Consider the following 21,743-nt stretch of genomic DNA (forward strand, 5'->3'; position numbering starts at 1 on the left):
AAGCCAGATTGGATATGGCTACACACCTATCACATCACATCAGATGCCAAATGCCATTGACAGAAAAATCGTTGCATCTCGTCCTCCGGTGGTTAGCTAGCAATTTCCTAAATTAACCATGGATAGAAATAGGGATTTGGAATTTTACATAATTCTCCATACTGGTCAATGATTATAACAGCGATTCTATACCAACCATAAATACATACATAGTGCTCCTGGCCTGAGAGGATGGAAGTTCATCATATAGCTAGATGTAGTAGGCTAATGCTAATTAACTGGTCTGGCTTTCGTTGCCCATGAAAGGAAATTAGGCGAGCAAGCACACATTTTACTGTTAGCCAGGTAGCCTAAAAGTGTGTACTGTACGACAGAGTCATAGACCATTTAAATCAAATCAAATTGTATTAGTCACATGCGCCGAATACAGTGAAATGCTTCCTTACGAGCCCCTAACCAACAATGCAGTTTAAAAAAATATGGATAAGAATAAGAAATAAAAGTAACAAGTAACTAAAGACAGCAGTAAAAAACAATAGCGAAACTCTATACAGGGGGGTACCGGTACAGAGTCAATGTGGAGACTATTTACAGGGGGGTACCGGTACAGAGTCAGGAAGGGAGTTGAGGTTGTTGTGAGAGATGTCTAGGACCCTCAGATTAACCAGTTTCCAAAAGTAGTTGATGTACTGTATATAGTATCTTATCCCTCCACAGTATATCTAATTGGTTACCTTTGAATTCTAACTTCTTCAGAGAAGTGTTTTCCAGCTCTGTGTTGGTGGAGGTGGAAATGTTATTGTAGTTCATGAGTAATATCTTCAGATTGATCAAATTGTTGGTGAAATTCAGCATATGAGTTAAACCCTCAGACTCAAAGTAATGGTTGTTGTGGCTTATGTCTCACATAACTAAACTTCTCAGTTCCTGAAATGCTGAGGAATAGAAAAGGTCGGGACAGTTAGATGAGAAGTCAAGATACTTTAAGTTAGTGAGATAAGTGAACTTGGAACCATTTAGACTTCGGCTCATCGAATTTCCATAGAGATTTAGGTATCTAATGTTAGCAAGGTTCAAGAATCTGGAGTGAAGGAAGAATATGTTATTCCTGCTGATATCCAGTTTTTTCCAAACTGGCTGCAGTTATTAACAAATGAATTCAGTGTCCCAGCCTCCTTGTCCTACCATTTGCAGCTGCATGCATACTCATCATATCTAAACCAATGAATCTCTCTCACTTCTCCTTTGTGGCTCAGCATCTGACATTGGGGAGCCATTTAAGGCTTCTCCTCCAGAAAAATCAACAGAATTACCACTTTGAGAAGGGGACGATATGTTATTGTCTAATTAATTGATTATTTGGAAGCTTTTGAGCTCCATTAGAGTGCTGAGGTTGGTCATTTTGATGAAGTTGGTGCCCAGGTCAATACCCTGAGGTTCTTTAGAGGAATCAGTGGCCTGATGTCTGCATGGGGGTGAATACTTTCAGGGATTTCAGGAAGGAGAATGAGTGATTCGGGTTCAGAGTAGCTGGGTACTTCTGCAACTCGTAGTTAAAAGACAGGTCCAATTATTTGAGGTTGGTTAGAGCTCGTGGGAAGCATTTGCTATCTATCTAGCTAAAACGTTGGTTAAGATATAAAGTACTCGCAGCTCTGTACAGTTCTGAAACCACGCACTAAGTACAGTCGTGGCCAAAGGTTTTGAGAATGACACAAATATTAATTTCCACAAAGTTTGCTGCGTCAGTGTCTTTAGATATTTTTGTCAGATGTTACTATGGATACTGAAGTATAATTGCAAGCATTTCATAAGTGTCGAAGGCTTCTATTGACAATTGCATGAAGTTTTGACACCTTCTTTTTCAAGACCTCTGCAATCCTCCCTGGCATGCTGTCAATTAACTTCTGGGCCACATCTTGACTGATGGCAACCCATTCCTGCATTATCAATGCTTGGAGTTTGTCCAAATGTGTGGGTTTTTGTTTGTCCACCCGCCTCTTGAGGATTGAAGTTCTCAATGGGATTAAGGTCTGGGGAGTTTCCTGGCTATGGACCCAAAATATTGATGTTTTGTTCCCAGAGCCACTTAGTTATCACTTTTGCTGCATGGCAAGGTGCTCCATCATGCTGGAAAATGCATTGTTCGTCACCAAACTGTTCCTGGATGGTTGGGAGAAGTTGCTCTCGGAGGATGTGTTGGTGCCATTCTTTATTCATGGCTGTGTTCTAAGGCAAAATTGTGAGTGAGTGAGCTCCCTTGGCTGGGAAGCAACCCCACACACGAATGGTCTCAGGATGCTTTACTGTTGGCATGACACGGAAGCGATGGTAGCGCTCACCTTGTCTTCTCCAGACAAGCTTCTTTCCGGATGCCCCAAACAATCGGAAAGGGGATTCATCAGAGAAAATGACTTTACCCCAGTCCTCAGCAGTCCAATCCCTGTACCTTTTGCAGAATATGACTCTGTCCCTGAAGGTTTTCCTGGAGAGAAGTGGCTTCTTTGTTGCCCTTCTTGACACCAGGCCATCCTCCAAAAGTCTTTGCCTCACTGTGCTTGCAGATGCACTCACACCTGCCTGCTGCCATTCCTGAGCAAGCTCTGTACTGGTGGTGCACCGATCCCGCAGTTGAATCAACTTTAGGAGACGGTCCTGACGCTTGCTGGACTTTCTTGGGCGCCCTGAAGCCTTCTTCACAACAATTGAACGGCTCTCCTTGAAGTTCTTGAGGATTCAATAAATGGTTGATTTAGGTGGAATCTTACTAGCAGCAATATCCTTGCCTGTGAAGCCCTTTTTGTGCAAAGCAATGATGCCGGCACGTGTTTCCTTGCAGCTAACCATGGCTGACAGAGGAAGAACAATGATTCCAAGCACCACCCTCCTTTTGAAGCTTCTAGTTTGTTATTTGAACTCAATCAGCATGACAGAGTGATCTCTAGCCGTCACACTTGTGTTAACGAGAGAATCACTGACGTGATGTCAGCTGGTCCTTTTGTGGCAGGGCTGAAATGCAGTAGAAATGTTTTGGGGGGATTCAGTTCATTTGCATGGCAAAAAGGGACTTTGCTATTAAATGCAGTTCATCTGATCAATCTTCATAACATTCTGGAGTATATGCAAATTGCCATCATACAAACTGAGACAGCAGACTTTGTGAAAATTAAGATTTGTGTCATTCTCAAAACCTTTGGCCACGACTGTACAAATGTGAGGGAGTTACTACTGCAAACGTGGTATCCTTAGTTTGGTTAACATTTTAAAAGCATTTCAATTTATCTGAAGTTGTGAATCGTGAGGGCATGGAACACAAGGAAATGGTGCATTGTGACAGCGTGGGCAGTTTCCACTTACGTCAAGAATCTCAAATTGGGTAAAATTATAAAACTCTTGTTATTATAGAGATACAACTCTCTGAGACTTGATGGTAATTTTGGGGGGAATGTGGGATAGGTTATTTGACTTGAGGGATAGCAAAGTAATGTTAACAAGCTGTAGAAATGCAGCTTCAATGCCATACAACACTCCTTCCGTGGCCTCCAACTGCTCTTAAACGTTAGTAAAACCAAATGCATGCTTTTCAACCGATCGTTGCCTGCACCCGCATGCCCGACGAGCATCACCACCCTGGATGGTTCCGACCTTAAGTACCTAGGTGTCTGGCTAGACTGTAAACTCTCCTTCCAGACTCATATCAAACATCTCCAATCGAAAATCAAATCAAGAGTCGGCATTCTATTCCGCAACAAAGCCTCCTTCACTCACGCCGCCAAACTTACCCTAGTAAAACTGACTATCCTACCGATCCTCGACTTCGGCGACGTCATCTACAAAATTGCCTCCAACTCTCTACTCAGCAAACTGGATGCAGTTTATCACAGTGCCATCCGTTTTGTCACTAAAGCATCTTATACCACCCACCACTGCGACTTGTATGCTCTAGTCGGCTAGCCCTCGCTACATATTCGTCGCCAGACCCACTGGCTCCAGGTCATCTACAAATCCATGCTAGGTAAAGCTCCGCCTTATCTCAGTTCACTGGTCACGATGGCAACACCCATCCGTAGCACGCGCTCCAACAGGTGTATCTCACTGATCATCCCTAAAGCCAACACCTCATTTGGCCGCCTTTCGTTCCAGTACTCTGCTGCCTGTTACTGGAACGAATTACAAAAATCCCTGAAGTTGGAGACTTTTATCTCCCTCACCAACTTCAAACATGTGCTATCTGAGCAGCTAACCGATCGCTGCAGCTGTACATAGTCTATTGGTAAATAACCCACCCATTTTCACCTACCTCATCCCCACACTGTTTTTATTTATTTACTTTTCTGCTCTTTTGCACACCAGTATCTCTACCTGTACATGACCATCTGATCATTTATCACTCCAGTGCTAATCTGCAAAATTGTAATTATTCGCCTACCTCCTCATGCCTTTTGCACACAATGTATATAGACTCGCCTTTTTTGTACTGTGTTATTGACTTGTTAATTGTTTACTCCATGTGTAACTCTGTGTTGTCTGTTCACACTGCTATGCTTTATCTTGGCCAGGTCGCAGTTGCAAATGAGAACTTGTTCTCAACTAGCCTACCTGGTTAAATAAAGGTGAAATAAAAAATAATAAAAAAAAAACTTAATTTGATAGGAAACATTACATGGGTTTCTGACAGTAACATTTTGGACCCAAATAAAGAATCTGTACATTAGTGATGTCAGAGAGGTTATTTTTCAGAATGGTATATATTGGATTCACCTCTAGACAAAATGAGGTTCCGAGGGAGATAAAGAACCTTCAGATTCCTCAGGTCTTTTGAAGGTGTTGTTTCGATGGTCACATTCTCCGTGCACATGTGGTTCTTGTGGCCGATCTTGCAGCGCATGTCAATCTCCATGATGTTCTCCAGGCCCTGTAAGGAAGTGGAGTTGATGTAAGGGATGTGGTCGATGGTGAGGGTTATTGTTACGACTTCTATGAATGGTGAGTGGAGGAGTCAAGCGCAGAGAGCAGGTAATTCCGTCCGTTGATCTTTATTCCAACGACAGCGGAGACATGGACATGCCAACACCAGGGCGCATGAAACAACCCGTCCCAAAATACACAGGACTAAAACTGTCCGGAAAAATAGTGATCATACTAATACTCCAACACCAAATAAACAGAGAACAAGCCCGCACAATACCCAGCGGGCCTAGTGTCCTTAAATAGCCTATAAACAAAACTAACTCAAAACAGGTGTACCCAATTAGACCAAAATTAACAGAAACAAAAGGAAAGGGAATCGATGGCAGCTAATAGGCCGACGACCGCCGAGCGCCACCCGAACAGGAAGAGGCATCATCTTCGGCGGGATTCGTGACAGTTATATTGGTGATGTTTTTGGAAATGTAATTTTGGACCTCCAGGAGTCCTCTCTCAGTGCAGTCCACATTGACCCCGCTCCCGTTGCTGGCCAGGTTGACGTCACATGGCAGAGTTTTTGGGTACCAGCCTCCAGCTGCCAGCATGAAGAAGCACCACAGGCCCAGCAGCATCACCCCACACACCTGGAGGGATAGGCACTCTGTTATCTGACAGGGGGAATAAGGACAGTGTCATTACTAGAGGGGTATTGATAATGAGTTTTATTGCCTCTTAAACCACAGGACACAACAAGTCTCAGATTAAAATTCTCTGCTCAATAAAATATAAAAGTATAGAAACCAATCACTTCTGTTTGCTGGGATTCAAATAAATTGTACATGACAATGGCACAGATCAACAAAGAAATTGTAGATGTTGGTTAACATATTAAAAGGTTATGAGGGCATTTTCCCCCTAAAAATATTCTGATTCTATTGACCTTTCCTATGTTGTTCTACATAGACTTAAAACTAACAGATCTATGCTTAAATATATCCTTTTATTGTGATCTTTATATTAATGTTTTCAGCATCACCAGTTTCTTATTTTTTTTATCAATCTTTTGTTTCTCTCCATTCCCCAGAAACACAATAGATGTACGTACTCAAGTACTTTATATTCATGAAATGATCAGTGCCTTCCAAAAGTATTCACCCCTTGGCGTTTTTCCTATTTTGTCGCATTACAACCTGTAATTTAAGTTGATTTTTATTTGGATTCCATGCAATGAACATACACAAAATAGTCCAAATTGGTGAAGTGAAATTGAAAAAATAACTTGTTTCAAAAAAATTCAAAAAATAAATAACTGAAAAGTGATGCGTGTATATGTATTCACCCCCTTTGCTTTGAAGTCCCTAAATATGATCTGGTGCAACCAATTACCTTCAGAAGTCACATATTAGTTAAATAAAGTCCACCTGTGTGAAACGTAAGTGTCACATGATCTCAGTATATATACACCTGTTCTGAAAGGCTCCAGAGTATGCAACACCACTAAGCAAGGGGCACCACCAAGTAACCGGCACTATGAAGACCAATGACCCTAAGAATACTGCTAAAAGCAACACTAGTGGTTTAAGAGGAAACATTTAAACGTCTTGGAATGGCCTCATCAAAGGCCAGACCTCAATACAATTTGAGAATTTGTGGTATGACTTAAATATTGCTGTACACCAGCGGAACCCATCCAACTTGAAGGAGCTGGAGCAGTTTTGCCTTGAAGAATGGGAAAGAATCCCAGTGGCTAGATGTGCCAGGCTTATAGAGACATACCCCAAGAGACTTGCAGCTGTAATTGCTGTAAAAGGTGGCTTGACAAAGTATTGACTTTTGATGGGTGAGTAGTTATGCATGCTCAAGTTATTTTTTGTCTTATTTCTTGTTTCACGAATATTTTGCATCTTCAAAGTGTTGTGTAAATCAAATGATACAAACACCCCCAAAATACATTTTAATTCCAGGTTGTAAGGCAACAAATTAGGGAAAAATGCCAAGGCGGGTGACTACTTTTGCAAGCCACTGTATTATCAGATGAAAGTTATTCTTACACTCATGTGAGACAACATTGATCAGATGTTTGTGTAGATAATAATTCTCACGGTTAATTTCTGTTCTTACCATAATATGAAAGGAGAGTTAAGAATGTGAAATATGATGATGACCGTGAGAACAACAATGTGCGAGTGTCTTCACTTCCCATTTGTCAAATGACAGACCTGTCAATAGGCATACAGCTGTTGCGTAAGGTCAAGTTCCCAAAATATGTTTTTTTTATTGATATTCCTTAAATCAATGTTATCTATTGTGGTGCAGGTTTAATTAAATCATGCATAAGCAGCGTTTTAAGCATGTAGGCTTTCTTGCTTAAATCAAATCGAACACTGTACACCTTCATTTTTATAGTGCACTGAATTATTTAACATTTGTCCCGCCCTGATCTGTTTCACCTGTCTTTGTGCTTGTCTCCACCCCCCCCCCCCCACCCCCCCACCCCACTCCAGGTGTCGCCCATCTTTCCCATTATTCCCTGTGTACTTATACCTGTTTGTCTGTTGCCAGTTAGTCTTGTCAAGCTTACCCGCGTTTTTCCTATCTGTTCCCAGCCGCTTTTCTTGCCCTCCTGGTTTTTGACCCTTGCCTGTCCTGAACCCGCCCGCCTGACCACTCTGCCTGCCTGCCGTCCTTTTCCCCTGTTGCTGTAATAAACATTGTTACTTCGATACGGTCTGAGTCTTACCTTATCCTGATACATTTATGCAGTTTGCAGCAGTACTAATTCAATTGTGGGTCAATGCAGCTTTTCTTCATTTGCTCATCCTTTCTTTTAACATTTATTGAGAAAGTATGGATACAGTTCATCTTAATTATAATAGCATAAAACAAGGGGGAAATTTACTGTAGACATGAGAGGACAGATTTCTCTCATGTCATAATGTTTACATATCTTACATTACTTGTCTGTATGTATATACTGTATTTTATACCCTCTAGTACACCTTTCTTATGCCATCGCTCATCCATATATTTATATGTACAATTTCTCAGTCCCCCCTTTAGATTTGTGTGTCTTAGGTAGTGTTGGAGAATTGTTTACTTGTTAGCTATTTCTGTGCTGTCGGAACTAGAAGCGCAAGCATTTTGCTACACTCGCATTAACATCTGCTAACCATGTGTATGTGACCAATAAACTTTGATTTGAGCTTGCACTGTGTGTTTGCTGATGAATGCCCTGATCTCTGGCCAGTCAATTGGTTAAATTACATTGTTTCGTCTCTTAATCTCTCCTAATATATCTGAAAAGGATGCAATAACCATGAATTTAACTGATTGTATATAATGAGTGATGTCTTGGGGCGTTTGGACCATGATAGTTGATGTGGACACTAAGGAACTTAACTCTCGAACCGCTCCACTACAACCTCTTCAATGTGAATGGGGGCGTGTTCGGCCTTCCTTTTCCTGTAGTCCACGATCTCCTTTGTCTTGCTCATGTTGAGGGAGAGGTTGTTGTTCGGGCACCATGCTCCCAGGTCCCTGACCTCCTCCCTAAAGGCTGTCTCGTCGGTGATTAGGCCTGCCACCGTTTGTGTCGTCAGCAAACTTAATGTTGTTGGAGTCCTGCTTGGCCACACACAGAGTACAGGAGGGGACTGAGGGGCCTGAGGAGCCCCGTGTTGAGGATCAGTGTGGAAGATGTGTTGTTGCCCACCCTCACCATCTGGGGGTGGCCCGTCAGGAAGTCCAGGATCCAGTTGCAGAGGGAGGTGTTTAGTCCCAGGGTCCTTAGCTTAGTGATGAGCTTTGTGGTCACTGTTGTTGAATGCTTAGCTGTAGTCAATGAACAGCATTGTCACATAGGTGTTCCTTTTGTCCAGGTGGGAAAGGGCAGTGTGGAATGCGATTAAGATTGCGCCATCTGTGGATCTGTTGGGGCGGTATGCAAATTAGAATTGGTCTAGGGTTTCCAGGATGATGGTGTTGATGTGAGCCATGACCGGCCTTTGAAAGTACTTCATGGCTACCGATGTGAGTGCAATGGGGTGGTAGTCATTTAGGCAGGTTACCTTCGCTTTCTTGGGCACAGGGACTATGATGGTCTGCTTGAAACATGTCGGTATTACAGACTCGGTCAGGGAGAGGTTAAAAATGTCAGTGAAGACACTTGCCAGTTGTACATGTCCTGGTAATCCCTCTGGTCCCGTGGCCTTGGGAATGTTGACCTGTTTAAATATATTGCTTATATTGGCTATGGAGAGCGTGATCACACAGTCGTCCGGAACAGCTGGTGCTCTTATGTATGGTTCAGTGTTGCTTGCCTAGAAGTGAGCATAAATGGCATTTAGTCCTTCTGGATTGGCTCGCGTCACTGGGCGGCTCGTGGCTGGGTTTCCCTTTGCAGAGCCGGTGTAGTAGGATTCAATCTTAGTCCTGTATTGACGCTCTCCCGATAGATTTTGCAGTTACATAATGTCCCCATGAGTGACTGAACACTGACCAACCCCTACACACCGAATTTTACGCTTGCTGCCCCACCACCACAGAAAGCACTGAGCTAGGCTGAAACAAATGCATTTTGAAGCTGCCTTACTCAAGAAAGCAAAAAAGAGACCATATTTGCATGCAGCTTTATTATGATTATTTACATTTTTTCATGTTGATTTTAAACAGATATGTGACACGTATTAATGCCAAAATAACATGCTGAACAGGTGGGGCTCAAAACAGGTGGGGCTCGACCCCGCTCTAAAACAGTATAAAAAGAAATGCCTTCAGAAAGAGGGAAGCAAATCAGGTGAGAACCTATAATAACCCCAATAATATGTGCCACGGCACCCAGAGTAAACCTGGTTGAGGGAACCAATCAGCTTGCAGAACACATTTGACTCACTGTAGCTGCAAGGGGAATTTGAGCTGCTCTTCACTTGTGATTGAGTAGAGAAGGGTTGAGTCATTACATACGGAAACAAAGCGATGCATAAAAACATCCTAATAATAGACAGGCATTTGCCGTTTCATTAAACTTCCTTTTTTTTGCTTGCTGGAAGCTAAATACAGACAACGACCAGGCATTACTTATTTGATAAGGTTTTCAAAGCTCACAAGGGATCAACAGTAAATAATATGGTAAGTTAGATTAATTACAATTTTAGCATTGAAGATGGTTACCAAGACTATGTAGGATGTGCTTTTCTCAAGTGGCAAAAGGTATAATGAATCATTTGACAATATTATTATTTATAGGGGGAAGTAGAATTCAGTTTAACATCTATTTTACTGAATTGTTACATTCACAAATGCTTCTTCTAGGCAAAATGATGGTGCATAACTGCTATCCTGAAATTAGTGCAGAAAGTTTGGGCATGGTATTTTGAAAAACATTTGGGGGTGGGTACATCTTCACATTCTAATTCAACTAATATGGTAGCTCAATGACTTTCATTTCTACTATTATGATAACATTGTACTGCCAGTAGGAGTAGTAAAACAAATGCAAACAATAATGAGTATTTTTTGCTAATTAAGGATTTTCTGAAATGAAGGCCACAAATGCTCAAATCTAAGGTCATCAATATTTAAAAATAATGTATTAAAGTGATATGATTATCTGATTTTGCTCACAATGTTATGACCCTTCATTTAAATTGACTAACACCAATTGACACTTTGGATTTAGATGCACCAAATTGTTCATTGTTAGCACATTTTGTTATTGTTAGCACATGTTTCAACACAGATGAAGAACAGCTTGGCACACTGCCCGTCACCAAGCTTTCCATGCACATGAAGTATGTCCTCACTGATGCTGTGGACATTCTAACCCCGTTAGATATTTTTACCTTTATTTAACTAGGCAAGTCAGTTAAGAACAAATTCGTATTTTGCAATGACAGACTACCCCTGCCAAACCCTCCCTTAACCTGGATGACTCTGGACCAATTGTGCGCTGCCCTATGGGACTCTTGATCACAGCCAGTTGTGATACAGACGGGATCGAACCAGGGTCTGTAGTGGTGCCTCTAGCACTGAGATGCAGTGCCTTAGACCACTGTGCCACTACATAAAAAGGTGGGCACAGATTGTGTCACGATCAGCTACATCCTTCCATGCATCAGAGGAATGACTAAACATCTAATCCGCTGGTTCTCAATCCTGGTCGTGGGGACCTAAAGGGTTGACACATTTTTGTTTTGCCCTCGCACTACACAGCTGACTCAAATGATCAACTCATCAAAAGGCTTTGATGATTTGAATCAGCTGTGTAATGCTAGGACGAAAACAAAAACGTGCACCCCTTTCGGTCCCCACGACCAGGTTTGTGGACAAGCACCTGACTGTATACGAGCTGAAGAAACCATACCAGATTGCCTTAGTCTTAGATACACACTTTAACTGGCATTGTGCAATGCCACTGAGAAGTCTACCTTTACTTCAGACATCAATTGTCATACCACAAAGTTTACCAGCACGACACAAGATGTCCCACACGGTGAGCCACCACCTCCAGCGAAGAAAAGTCGATTGGACACGCTGTTTGGTTTCATGGAACAACCAAGCACGACAACATGTACTCCATATCTCATCACCCCCTATCTTCCGCCAACTACTGATCCTCTGAAATTCTGGAATACACAAAGTCAAACATACCCAACACTGAGCAGAATTGCTGTTGAGTACCTACATATCCCAGCATCCTCTGCAGCTGTGGAGTTGCTTTTCAGCATTGAAGGGCATATCTTCAGACCAGATCACTGCTCAATGTCCAACTCGCTTTCTGAATTCCCGATGTTTTTAAAAATGTAACATGGCATCTTGTCCTCTTTCATAAAACACCAATGTAATTTATGGGCTGCATATTGTGATTAAAAAATGAAATATGACTTATACATATTAAGTTGTTTGTTATTTCAAATGTAACTACTAAGTACAATACATTCACAACTATTTTCAAATGTATCCAAATAATCTAATATTTTTGGGAAAATACTGTTCGAATAATGATATGTATTTTAATATATTATATATACATACCAATACTTTCCAAATTGTATTTTCAAATACATTTTAAATTTCAAGTACTTTTTTAAAAAGTTTTTTTGATATGTATTGAAAAGTTATTGAAATACCTGAAATTGTTTTTTTTTTAACCCATTTCTGCATCATAATCATAAAAAAAATATTTTAATAACTTTCTTGGTCTTATTGATCTATAAAGTATATGAAATACTTATGTTCACTGTCTAGCATTAAAAAAAACGTAGATAGATATCTCTAAATCCCTAAAACAGGGGTGCACCTCTACACGTCACCAGTGGGACAAGCCAATTTGCTAGCCCCCAGTAGTTTCTACAATGCATTCACATATATCTGTTGCAATAGAAAGGACTTACAATAGAATGACCCTATTGCAATAGAGTGGCCATAAAATGTGTGAGTGTAGGTCTAAAGTCAATAAGTAAGTAATCATTATATTTCCATACTCACACGTTTCTACTGTTTGCTTACAGGATGCTACCACCTGCTGGTTACAGTTGGCTCCATTGTTCCTATATCACTTCCTGGTACCTACCTCATGTCATTGGATGCCACGGCAGTTTCCATGTGACGTTACGGTCAATACTACCAATACCACGGATGACATCATCTTTAATTGTGAGGAGCGTCGACTGAAAAATGTACCTGTTGGCATCACCAGGAATGTGACCGTGCTGGACCTATCAGAAAACAACATCAGAAATGTATCTCTTGATGCATTTTCTAATCTGGAGAACCTGACCCTTCTCAATCTCAACTGTGTCAACAAAAATGGTGACACACACATCGCTGAAGGTGCCTTCAAAAATCTGACAAACCTGCAGGACCTAAGGCTTAATGGCAATGGCCTCATCAACATTCCTCAAATTCTCCCACTCATTCTGGACAAACTCATGCTGGACAATAACAAGATCAACTTCTCGAATATGAGCAACCTTGTCGGTATACAACATGTGAAGGAGCTGTACTTATCCAAAAATTGCTATTACTGGAATCCCTGTGAGACTGACTTTACCATTGAATATGGCACCTTCTCGGTATTGACTAAGTTGAAGGTTTTGATGTTGGCCTATAATAATTTAACTCGTGTTCCAAAAGGACTGCCAAGCTCTATACAAGAATTACACCTCGATTCGAACAAGATACAGCAAATTGCTGAGGATGATTTCCTTGGACTAACCCATCTAACAATCCTGGAATTACAGGGAAACTGTCCACGATGCTCCAATGCTCCATATCCTTGTGTTCCCTGTCCTAATGATTCTCTGGATATTCATCCTCATGCATTTCATGGTCTTACACAGTTACAGACACTGCACCTAGCAGGCAACTCACTTCGTTTCATCAATAACTCCTGGTTTGAGAGCTTGAACAATCTCACACATCTGTTCCTGTCTTATAATTACTTAACAAATACTATCACCAGTGGAACCTTTTTTAGCTATCTACCAAAGCTAGAAAAGATTGATTTGTCATTTAATTATGATTTGCTTGCCTACCCTGAAACCCTACAGCTTTCAACAAACTTTTCACAATTGGGGTCTCTTACAACGTTACATATAATGGGTTTTGTTTTCAGGGAAATTCATTTAGAAACACTCAGACCGCTTTATGAACTCAAGCGTCTTTCAGTGTTGAACATCGGAACTAACTTTATTGTTCGATCTGATTCCCACATATTCAACAAATTCTCAAACTCAAGTCTCAAAGTCATATATCTTGCGGAGAACAGGCTTTATCCAATTTCAGTGAATGAGTCCCCAGGTTGTGGCACAGGCGGCAACTTAAAGTCAGTGTTGTACACGTCGCCACTGACTGGACATTATTCCAATTCAAGGGACTTCTCTTATGGAATAAATCACAACCTTGTGAAGCCAGAATGCTTTATCTCTGGTCGAGTGCTGGTCCTTAGTTCAAATAATCTCTTTTTCATTTCTCCAAAGCAATTTGAGGGCTATGGTGACATTGCATGTCTAAACTTATCAAGAAATGGATTTTCAGCAGCACTGAACGGGACAGAGTTCACCTCATTACCAAACCTAAAATATCTCGACCTGTCCTTTAACAAGATTGACCTGGCCTATGACAACGCCTTCAAGGAATTAAAGAAACTTGAAATATTAGACTTAAGTTACAACAGCCACTATTTTGAAGTGTCTGGTGTGACACATAATTTAAATTTTTTGAAAAATCTACCGACTTTGAAAGTATTGAATATGTCACACAATAACATTTTTACATTAACCACTAAGCAGATGACAAGCACATCTTTAAAAGAGCTTCAATTTCAACACAATTTGTTGGCTACATTATGGAAAGAGGGGGATGACTCCTACAACAGCCTTTTTAAAAAGCTGACGAATTTGACCTATCTGGATATTTCATTTAACAGCATTGAGAAGATCCCATCAAAAGTCTATGAAAACATACCATATACCCTTCAAAAACTATGTATTAGTCATAATTCACTCTGCCATTTTGATTGGGATAAACTGGCAGGTTTTCAACAACTGAATTTCCTGGATCTAAGCTACAATTCTTTATTTCATGTGTCAGCAAATCTCTCAAACTTCACAGACACACTTCAGATTCTTGACTTAAGCCACAATCAGATTTTTCAACTCTCTCTTGGATTTCTTAGGGGTGCTCAAAGCCTTCAGATACTTGACCTCAGCTACAACCAACTGACTATCATCAACAAGACCACCTTCCTATCGGGCCCTGAAAACTACATGAAAACCTTGTCCTTGCAAGGTAATCCATTCCAGTGTACCTGTGATTTACTAGAGTTCATCATGTGGATAAAAGATAACAAAAACGTGGAGATCCCCAGACTGGCCAGTGAGGTGACCTGCAACATGCCAGCCAAAATGAGAGGCCAACCAATGATACTGTTTAACATTGATGATTGCAACGAGGACAACATAGCCTTCCTGATTTACTCCCTCTCCACTTCCTTGATCATGTTCACTGTGGTCATCACTATGGCGGGGCATGCGTTTTATTGGGATGCCTCCTATATTCTATACTATCTGAGGGCAAAGCTGAAGGGCTACCATTCGTTGAAGTCAACAACAACAGACAATCTCTATGATGCCTTTGTTACCTACGACACCAGAGACCCGTTGGTGTCAGACTGGGTACTGAACCAACTGCGGGTGCAGCTGGAAGAGAGGGGGGAGAGACACCTGCCTCTCTGTCTGGAGGAACGAGACTGGGCCCCCGGGGTCCCCCTAATAGACAACCTCTTCCAGAGCATTCGAAAGAGCCGCAAGACTGTCTTTGTGCTGACTGAGGCTTACATCAGGACTGGGAACTTCAGGATGGCTGTGTACCTGGCCCACCAGAGGTTGCTGGATGAGAACATAGATGTGATTGTGTTGGTTCTCCTGGAACCCGTGCTGCAGCACTCTCACTTCCTCCTTCTGCGGCGGCGTCTGTGTGGAAGGAGTGTTCTAGAGTGGCCCCAGTCTGCAGCCGCTGAGACCTGGTTCTGGCAGCACCTAAGGAACGCTGTCAGGTTAGACAACCAGGTGATGTACAACAAGATCTACTCCAGGTACTTCACCAGCAAGTAGAGCACAGTCCAGACCAGAGACTCAAGAGGAAAATATCTTTCTCACACAAATAGACTGAGCAGTTACACACACAAACTGCGATACCTTTTACAAGCTCTGACTCTGACTATATCAGTTTTTCTATCTCTTGCACTGAATAATATGGATGATACTGTACATCTGAAATCAACAATATGTATATCAATGTGCTATTCATTGTTCTAACACTATGGCCACCAGTAACTGTGCATTATAATTGTAGTTCAGTTTTTCAGTTTTATGCTGTCTATGGGTAGTAGATAGTTCTATTCCTATTTGTTTTTGTCAATACATTCAAACTGCATGCCATTTGTAAGTGATATCTGATTTTAAAAAGGATGACTTGGTGCAGTCTGTCTATGGGCATCCGTCTTTATATGATAACAGGAAGTGAACTAGTCTTAAGTTCCTGTTTCTTTAGGCTCAGATGAGGATGTGAATCTGAAGCCATGGTGCTAGCCTGTCAGTGGCACTTCTTTCTTTATTTCTGTATACTTAGAAAACTATAGGCTACAGTGATTCAACTGAACCGGTATTGTTGCAACACACTCTTTTATTATATTAATCAAAACATTGTTTAGGGAATCTCTTGTAAATGTGGACTATACATTGGACTACAAAGTCACAGCATCAAGGTCCCTTATGATAATTGAAAATGCATTATCTAAATGTAATCAATGACATAGGGATCTGTAAAATATTACAGTTGCATAGCCTCCAGACAGGTAGGCTTATGTTTCTAACGCAAACCAATAAACGCCAGTGTTACCACCTGATGTAATACTATGTAAATCCACAGGATGTCATCATTGAGACAATCAGGAAGAGTTACTTATGCGGTGACAGCGGACTGTTTTGTGTCGGCAGCGCAATGCTCTAATATCAAATCAGATAAAATGCAAGGTCCAATACGTTAAACAAATAAAACCATAACTATTGTGTATGCTCTCTCGCTTGTAAATATTGATGCAATACGTATATATTCCAACCGAGATAAGCTCAAGAGTGAAGGAACGTGACGTCATGTTCACATTTGCATATTGCGGACTATAATAGACCTTGCTTGATTTACTCGTCTTCACTCGTTCTCTACGCAATCAGGATTGAGACACATCAGTAGCCAGTACAACTCCGGTGAGTGCACAAACACATTATTTGTTGTCATAAGCGCTGCATAGCCGGTTTTTCTAAATGACTTTACAGCAATACAATATGTTGGTTAAGCTAGGCTACAAATTGTCGAATCGCAGCAAAAAGGTGTGAAGCCACATGCATTAGAGGATACTCACTTAAAATGTGTATGTTGAAAGCCCTATTCAATGGCATGTAATTGTATCTTGTATACATTTTTAAATGGCAAACCCAGTCTCGGGCAAGATGCTGAACCGACTCTTGAGTGTATCACATCCGGCGGTGATTGGGAGTCCCATAGGGCGGTGCACAATTTGCCTAGCGTCGTCCGGGTTTGGCCGGCGAAGGTCGTCATTGTAAATAAAAAATCTTCATAACTGACTTGCCTAGTTAAATTAAATGTAGTTAGGATTTAGGCTTATGTCGCTTTTTGTAGCGTGGATGGACTGTAGACTCGGTTAATGTTGCATAAACATTATCATGGGTTTTGGGGTGTGCTACAATGTCAATATGAAAAGCAAAGTTTCAGAACCTTAAAGGTCGACTCCACTTGCTTCATACGGTCTTTTTGAGGTTCTGCGAAGCAGGGCGGTGGTTCTTCCGCCTGCCTGCAGACGGCTTGCACGGAATGTCAGTTACTTTCTCTAGTCATAGTGCTGATAACGAGAACACGTGCTCGTGGAGTAAACGCCCTAATGAGAGTTGCCTTGCTTTTATATAAAAGCAATGGATTTGTTGTAATTGTCGGATGCTTGCCCTGACATTTCATCACCCACGTGCTGTAGATCAATGAGAACGAAACTCTGCCTCGGAAGGTCGTTTAGAATATGGGCAATTAAGAGTAGCATCTGAGGGAAGCAATGCAAAAAAAAAAAAATGTTTCAAAGGCCTGGTGTCACATTTGCAAATGTATCTAATCTGTAATAAATTCTTGCTGCCTTTTCATTCACATTGAAAACAGTTTCATCTCTCTTACCAGATCCTCTGCAAGCATGTCTGACAAGCCAGATCTCGCTGAAGTCTCTAACTTCGACAAGACCAAGTTGAAGAAGACCGAGACACAAGAGAAAAACCCATTGCCCACCAAAGAAAGTAAGATTGGTGCTAAGTTTATTCTACTTAATAGCACACATCACTTGTGAAATTGGTGTTTACCGTACTAACAAATTGACCATTTAAACACTTCAGTATACACACGGACACTAAAACATATTTTCCCTTCGTTGCAGCTATCGAACAGGAGAAGCAAGCAACAGCATGAAGCCCAAGCCTCTGCTATATGCACTGTACATTCCACAAGCATTGCCTTTTTCACCTTGTAGCTGTGTAACCCAAAACCTAAGTTGCATTGTGATTGGACAAAAGCAATGACTGTACAGCCCCTCCCTAGAACGTATTGTTATTTTATTTTTTTTTACATCAAGTCTGAAAACAACTACTGACTGGCACTCTGACTAGGAGGATGTGTTGCGTGTCTCTAATCACTTCCAGCACCGTCACCTGTCCATGCTGTGTCCCCTACTTCCAGCCACTTGTGGTTGTGAAGGGAAGTGCAAGGGTGTGATGGATCTGCCCAACCCGGGGACTCACTTCTGACGTGTAATTCAGCTTCTGGCAACATGAAATGCTTTCAAATAAAGCAGTGTTTTGTTTTTCTTGTTCAAATTCTTTTGTATAAATTCAATTCTTGGAATGCAGAAGTTTGTTTTGATATGCAAATAAAGTTGTAACTCTTTCTTTGGGTGACAGTAGGTTATTTTCATACATTTTGAATATGCTTAAACTAGTTTCAGTCATCACATTGCCTCTCTTGTAAATGTATTTTGTGCATCTGCACATTAGGCAAGGGTGTATATACCAAATAAATTGGCCATATTTTGGCGTCCTGGAATCTCATTGCATCAAAAGCCTGAAATCACAACTGCCAGAATCCAATCAATGTTTTACTGAGCTGCTGTGGATTGACGGGTGGGCTTTAGAGCACTACTAAGTGGATGAGCAGACATTGCCTGTGCTGTCACAGTGCACCCGCCAACTGACCTAGAAAAACACCTGTGGCAATCTTTACTGCAACTGGCTTAATGGTCTGCCTGCCCGAGCAAAATGATGCACCCTTTGGCATTGGTCTAGACTGGAGGCAGAGAAGGCCTCTGACTTCTGGTGTACTCCATCCTTTACTGTTGGGCTGGACTTGTTAACTGTTTTGTTGTTGTACTGGGTCTGAGGGACAGAACCCTGTATGAATTCTAGTCCCTGTCATCAGTGTGGCAATCCATTCTCGCTATTTTGAGATTTCCACATTTTTTTGCCACCAACTGCTTGGACCCTAAAATACGGGTTATTTAAATCATCCACAATCCTAACTATTTTAAGGTTTATGGTCGGTCGGGTTACGTGGATTGCTGTCAAACTGATTAGTATCCATGACATGCATTCCATTGAACGGGTCTTGAGTGGCAGCCTGGTGTCCATATTCCTCCAGGACAAGATGACCTTGTACCAGATCAAAAAGGTTAAATCATGTTTAGTATAGGGTACTTTCTGATATTACTCCCCATGGGAGATTAAATGTACTGTACAAAAGTGTAAACATGCACAGTGAACTGTAGACCCATATCTGCATTTATAGGACTTCTGACCTATCAACTCAGGCAGATTACAAGCTGTTAGAATGTCCTTTAAGACACTAACCTCAAGCTCTTATCTCATTAAACCACCCCCATCATGACTCAGGCCAGACGTACACGTCCTGCTCTGACCCGGGCATATGGTGGAGTCCATATCCTCTTTGGATAAGTCAGGAGCATCCTGAGTCCCCCCCCCACCATCACCACACACACAGCGCTGTGGCACAGCATAACACATCACAGTAAAACCCAACACGGATTGGCCCAGCCCAGGGAAGCTATAGCCTCCGCCTCAGATTTATCTAGCCCAGCCCATCTTAGTCAAGTTCAGCCCAGTCTGGTGTAGAGTCCACCCCAGGTCAGCCTGGTACAGACCTGCACAGGACGTCTTCCTCTCAGCTGCACCAGTCTTCCTCTCAGCTGCACCAGGCCATTGTTCACGCAGTCCAGAATAACAGGAGCAGGAACCCCCTCTCCCCACTGCCTCCAGCCGTGATGCAGCTACTTCAGAGAGCCAGCTGACGTAGACACACTGAAAGACTCCCCCCCTCCGCTGTCATAGCTTCCTCCTACTCCCCAACGAAAAAAAAAATGTTTTCTCACTGTCAACTGCATTTATTTTCAGCAAACTGAACGTGTAAGTATTTGTATGACCATAAGATTCAACAGCTGAACAAACTGAACAAGTTCCACAGACATGGGGGGTCGAAATCAAAAGTAATAATCTGTATCTGGTGTGACCACCAGCTGCATTAAGTACTGCATTGCATCTCCTCATGAACAGCACCAGATTTGACAGTTCTTGCTGTGAGATGTTACCCCACTATTCCACCAAGGCACCTGCAAGTTCCCGGATTTTTCTGTGGGGAATGCTCAATGGGGTTGAGATCCGGGCTCTTCGCTGGCCATGGCAGAACACTGACATTCCTGTCTTGCAGGAAATCACACACAGAATTAGCAGTATGGCTGGTGGTAGTGTCATGCTGGAGGGTCATGCCAGGATGAGCCTGCAGGAAGGGTACCACATGAGGGAGGAGGATGTCTTCCCTGTAACGCACAGTGTTGTGATTACCTGCAATGACAACAAGCTCATTCCGAATGATGCTGTGACACACCGCCCCAGACTGTGACGGACCCTCCACCTCCAAATTGATCCCGCTCCAGAGTACAGGTCTCGGTGTAGCGCTCATTCCTTCGAGGATAAACGCAAATCCGGCCATCACCCTTGGTGAGACAAAACCGCGACTCGTCACTGAAGAGCACTTTTTGCCAGTCCTATCTGGTCCAGCGACGGTGGATTTATGCCCATAGGCGACATTGTTGCCGGTGATGTCTGGTGAAAACCTGCCTTACAACAGGCCTACAAGCCCTCAGCCAGCCTCTCTCAGCCTATTGCGGACAGTCTGAGCACTGATGGAGGGATTGTGCATTCCTGGTGTAACTCAGGCAGTTATGGTTGCCATCCTGTACCTGTCCCGCAGGTGTGATGTTCAGATGTACCGATTCTGTGCAGGTGTTGACACATGGTCTACCACTGCAAGGACAATCAGCTGTCCATCCCGTCTCCCTGCAGCTCTGTCTTATGCGTCTCACAGTACGGACATTGCTATTTATTGCCATGGCCACATCTGCAGTCCTCTTGCCTTCTTGCAGCATGCCTATGGCACGTTCACGCAGATCAGCAGGGACCCTGGGCATTTTTCCCTTGGTGTTTTTCAGAGTCAGTAGAAAGGCCTCTTTAGTGTCCTACGTTTTCAGAACTGTGACTTTAATTGCCTGCTGTCTGTGAGCTGTTAGTGTTTTGATGACCATTCCACAGGTGCATGTTCATTAATTGTTCATGGTTCATTGAACAAGCATGGTAAACCGTGTTTAAACCCTTTACAATGAAGATCTGAAGTTATTTCGATTTTTACAAATTATCTTTGAAAGACAGGGTCCTGAAAAAGGGACATTTATTTTTTGCTGAGTTTAATACCTTGGGCAATACTACTGGCTCAATGTGGTGGAGGGAGTGCAGTCTTCCCATGCAAGCTATCACACACATACTCACACACCCACCCACCACACACAGAGATTCTGGTGTGAGCTAAGAGAGATATGAGTAGTTTGATAATATACAGCACTAGAAAGATGGGTACTGCTGACTTAGTGTTGTCAAATTTACTGAACAAAAACAAAAGCAGCACCTAAAGTGTTGCTTCTGTGTTGCATGAGCTGAAACTAAACATCACAGAAATGTTGCATACGCACAAAAAGCTTTTCTCACAAATTTGTTTACATCCATATTAGCGAGCAAGATAAGAGAATACATCCACCTGACAGGTGTGGCATATCAAGAAGCTGATTTAACAGCCTGATTATTACACAGGTGCACCTTGTGCTGGGGACAATAAAACACCACTCTAAAAGATACACTTTTGTCACACAACACAATACCACAGAT

General features: G+C 42.1%; 1 protein-coding gene and 1 pseudogene across 3 annotated transcripts; one reads left to right on the top strand and one right to left on the bottom strand.

Annotated features, from left to right (window-relative positions):
- Nucleotides 1-535: 535 nt before the first annotated feature.
- LOC135547274 (toll-like receptor 7) lies at nucleotides 536-1,611 on the bottom strand (annotated as a pseudogene).
- Nucleotides 1,612-9,822: 8,211 nt separating this feature from the next.
- On the top strand, nucleotides 9,823-15,890 carry LOC135547272 (toll-like receptor 8). Of its 3 annotated transcripts, XM_064976098.1 has the most exons (3): nucleotides 9,823-10,035; nucleotides 12,417-13,300; nucleotides 14,585-15,890. In XM_064976098.1, the coding sequence occupies exons 1-3, from the start codon at nucleotides 10,033-10,035 to the stop codon at nucleotides 15,519-15,521; spliced, it is 1,824 nt and encodes a 607-aa protein (XP_064832170.1). In that variant the 5' UTR covers nucleotides 9,823-10,032; the 3' UTR covers nucleotides 15,522-15,890. The 3 variants fall into 3 exon arrangements, with proteins under 3 accessions (XP_064832170.1, XP_064832169.1, XP_064832171.1); XM_064976097.1 differs by having other exon boundaries at nucleotides 12,417-15,890; XM_064976099.1 differs by lacking the exon at nucleotides 12,417-13,300 and having other exon boundaries at nucleotides 9,824-10,035.
- The last annotated feature ends 5,853 nt before the right edge of the window (nucleotides 15,891-21,743 follow it).

Source organism: Oncorhynchus masou, chromosome 10, assembly GCF_036934945.1.
Source record: "Oncorhynchus masou masou isolate Uvic2021 chromosome 10, UVic_Omas_1.1, whole genome shotgun sequence".
Classification (NCBI taxonomy): domain Eukaryota; kingdom Metazoa; phylum Chordata; class Actinopteri; order Salmoniformes; family Salmonidae; genus Oncorhynchus; species Oncorhynchus masou.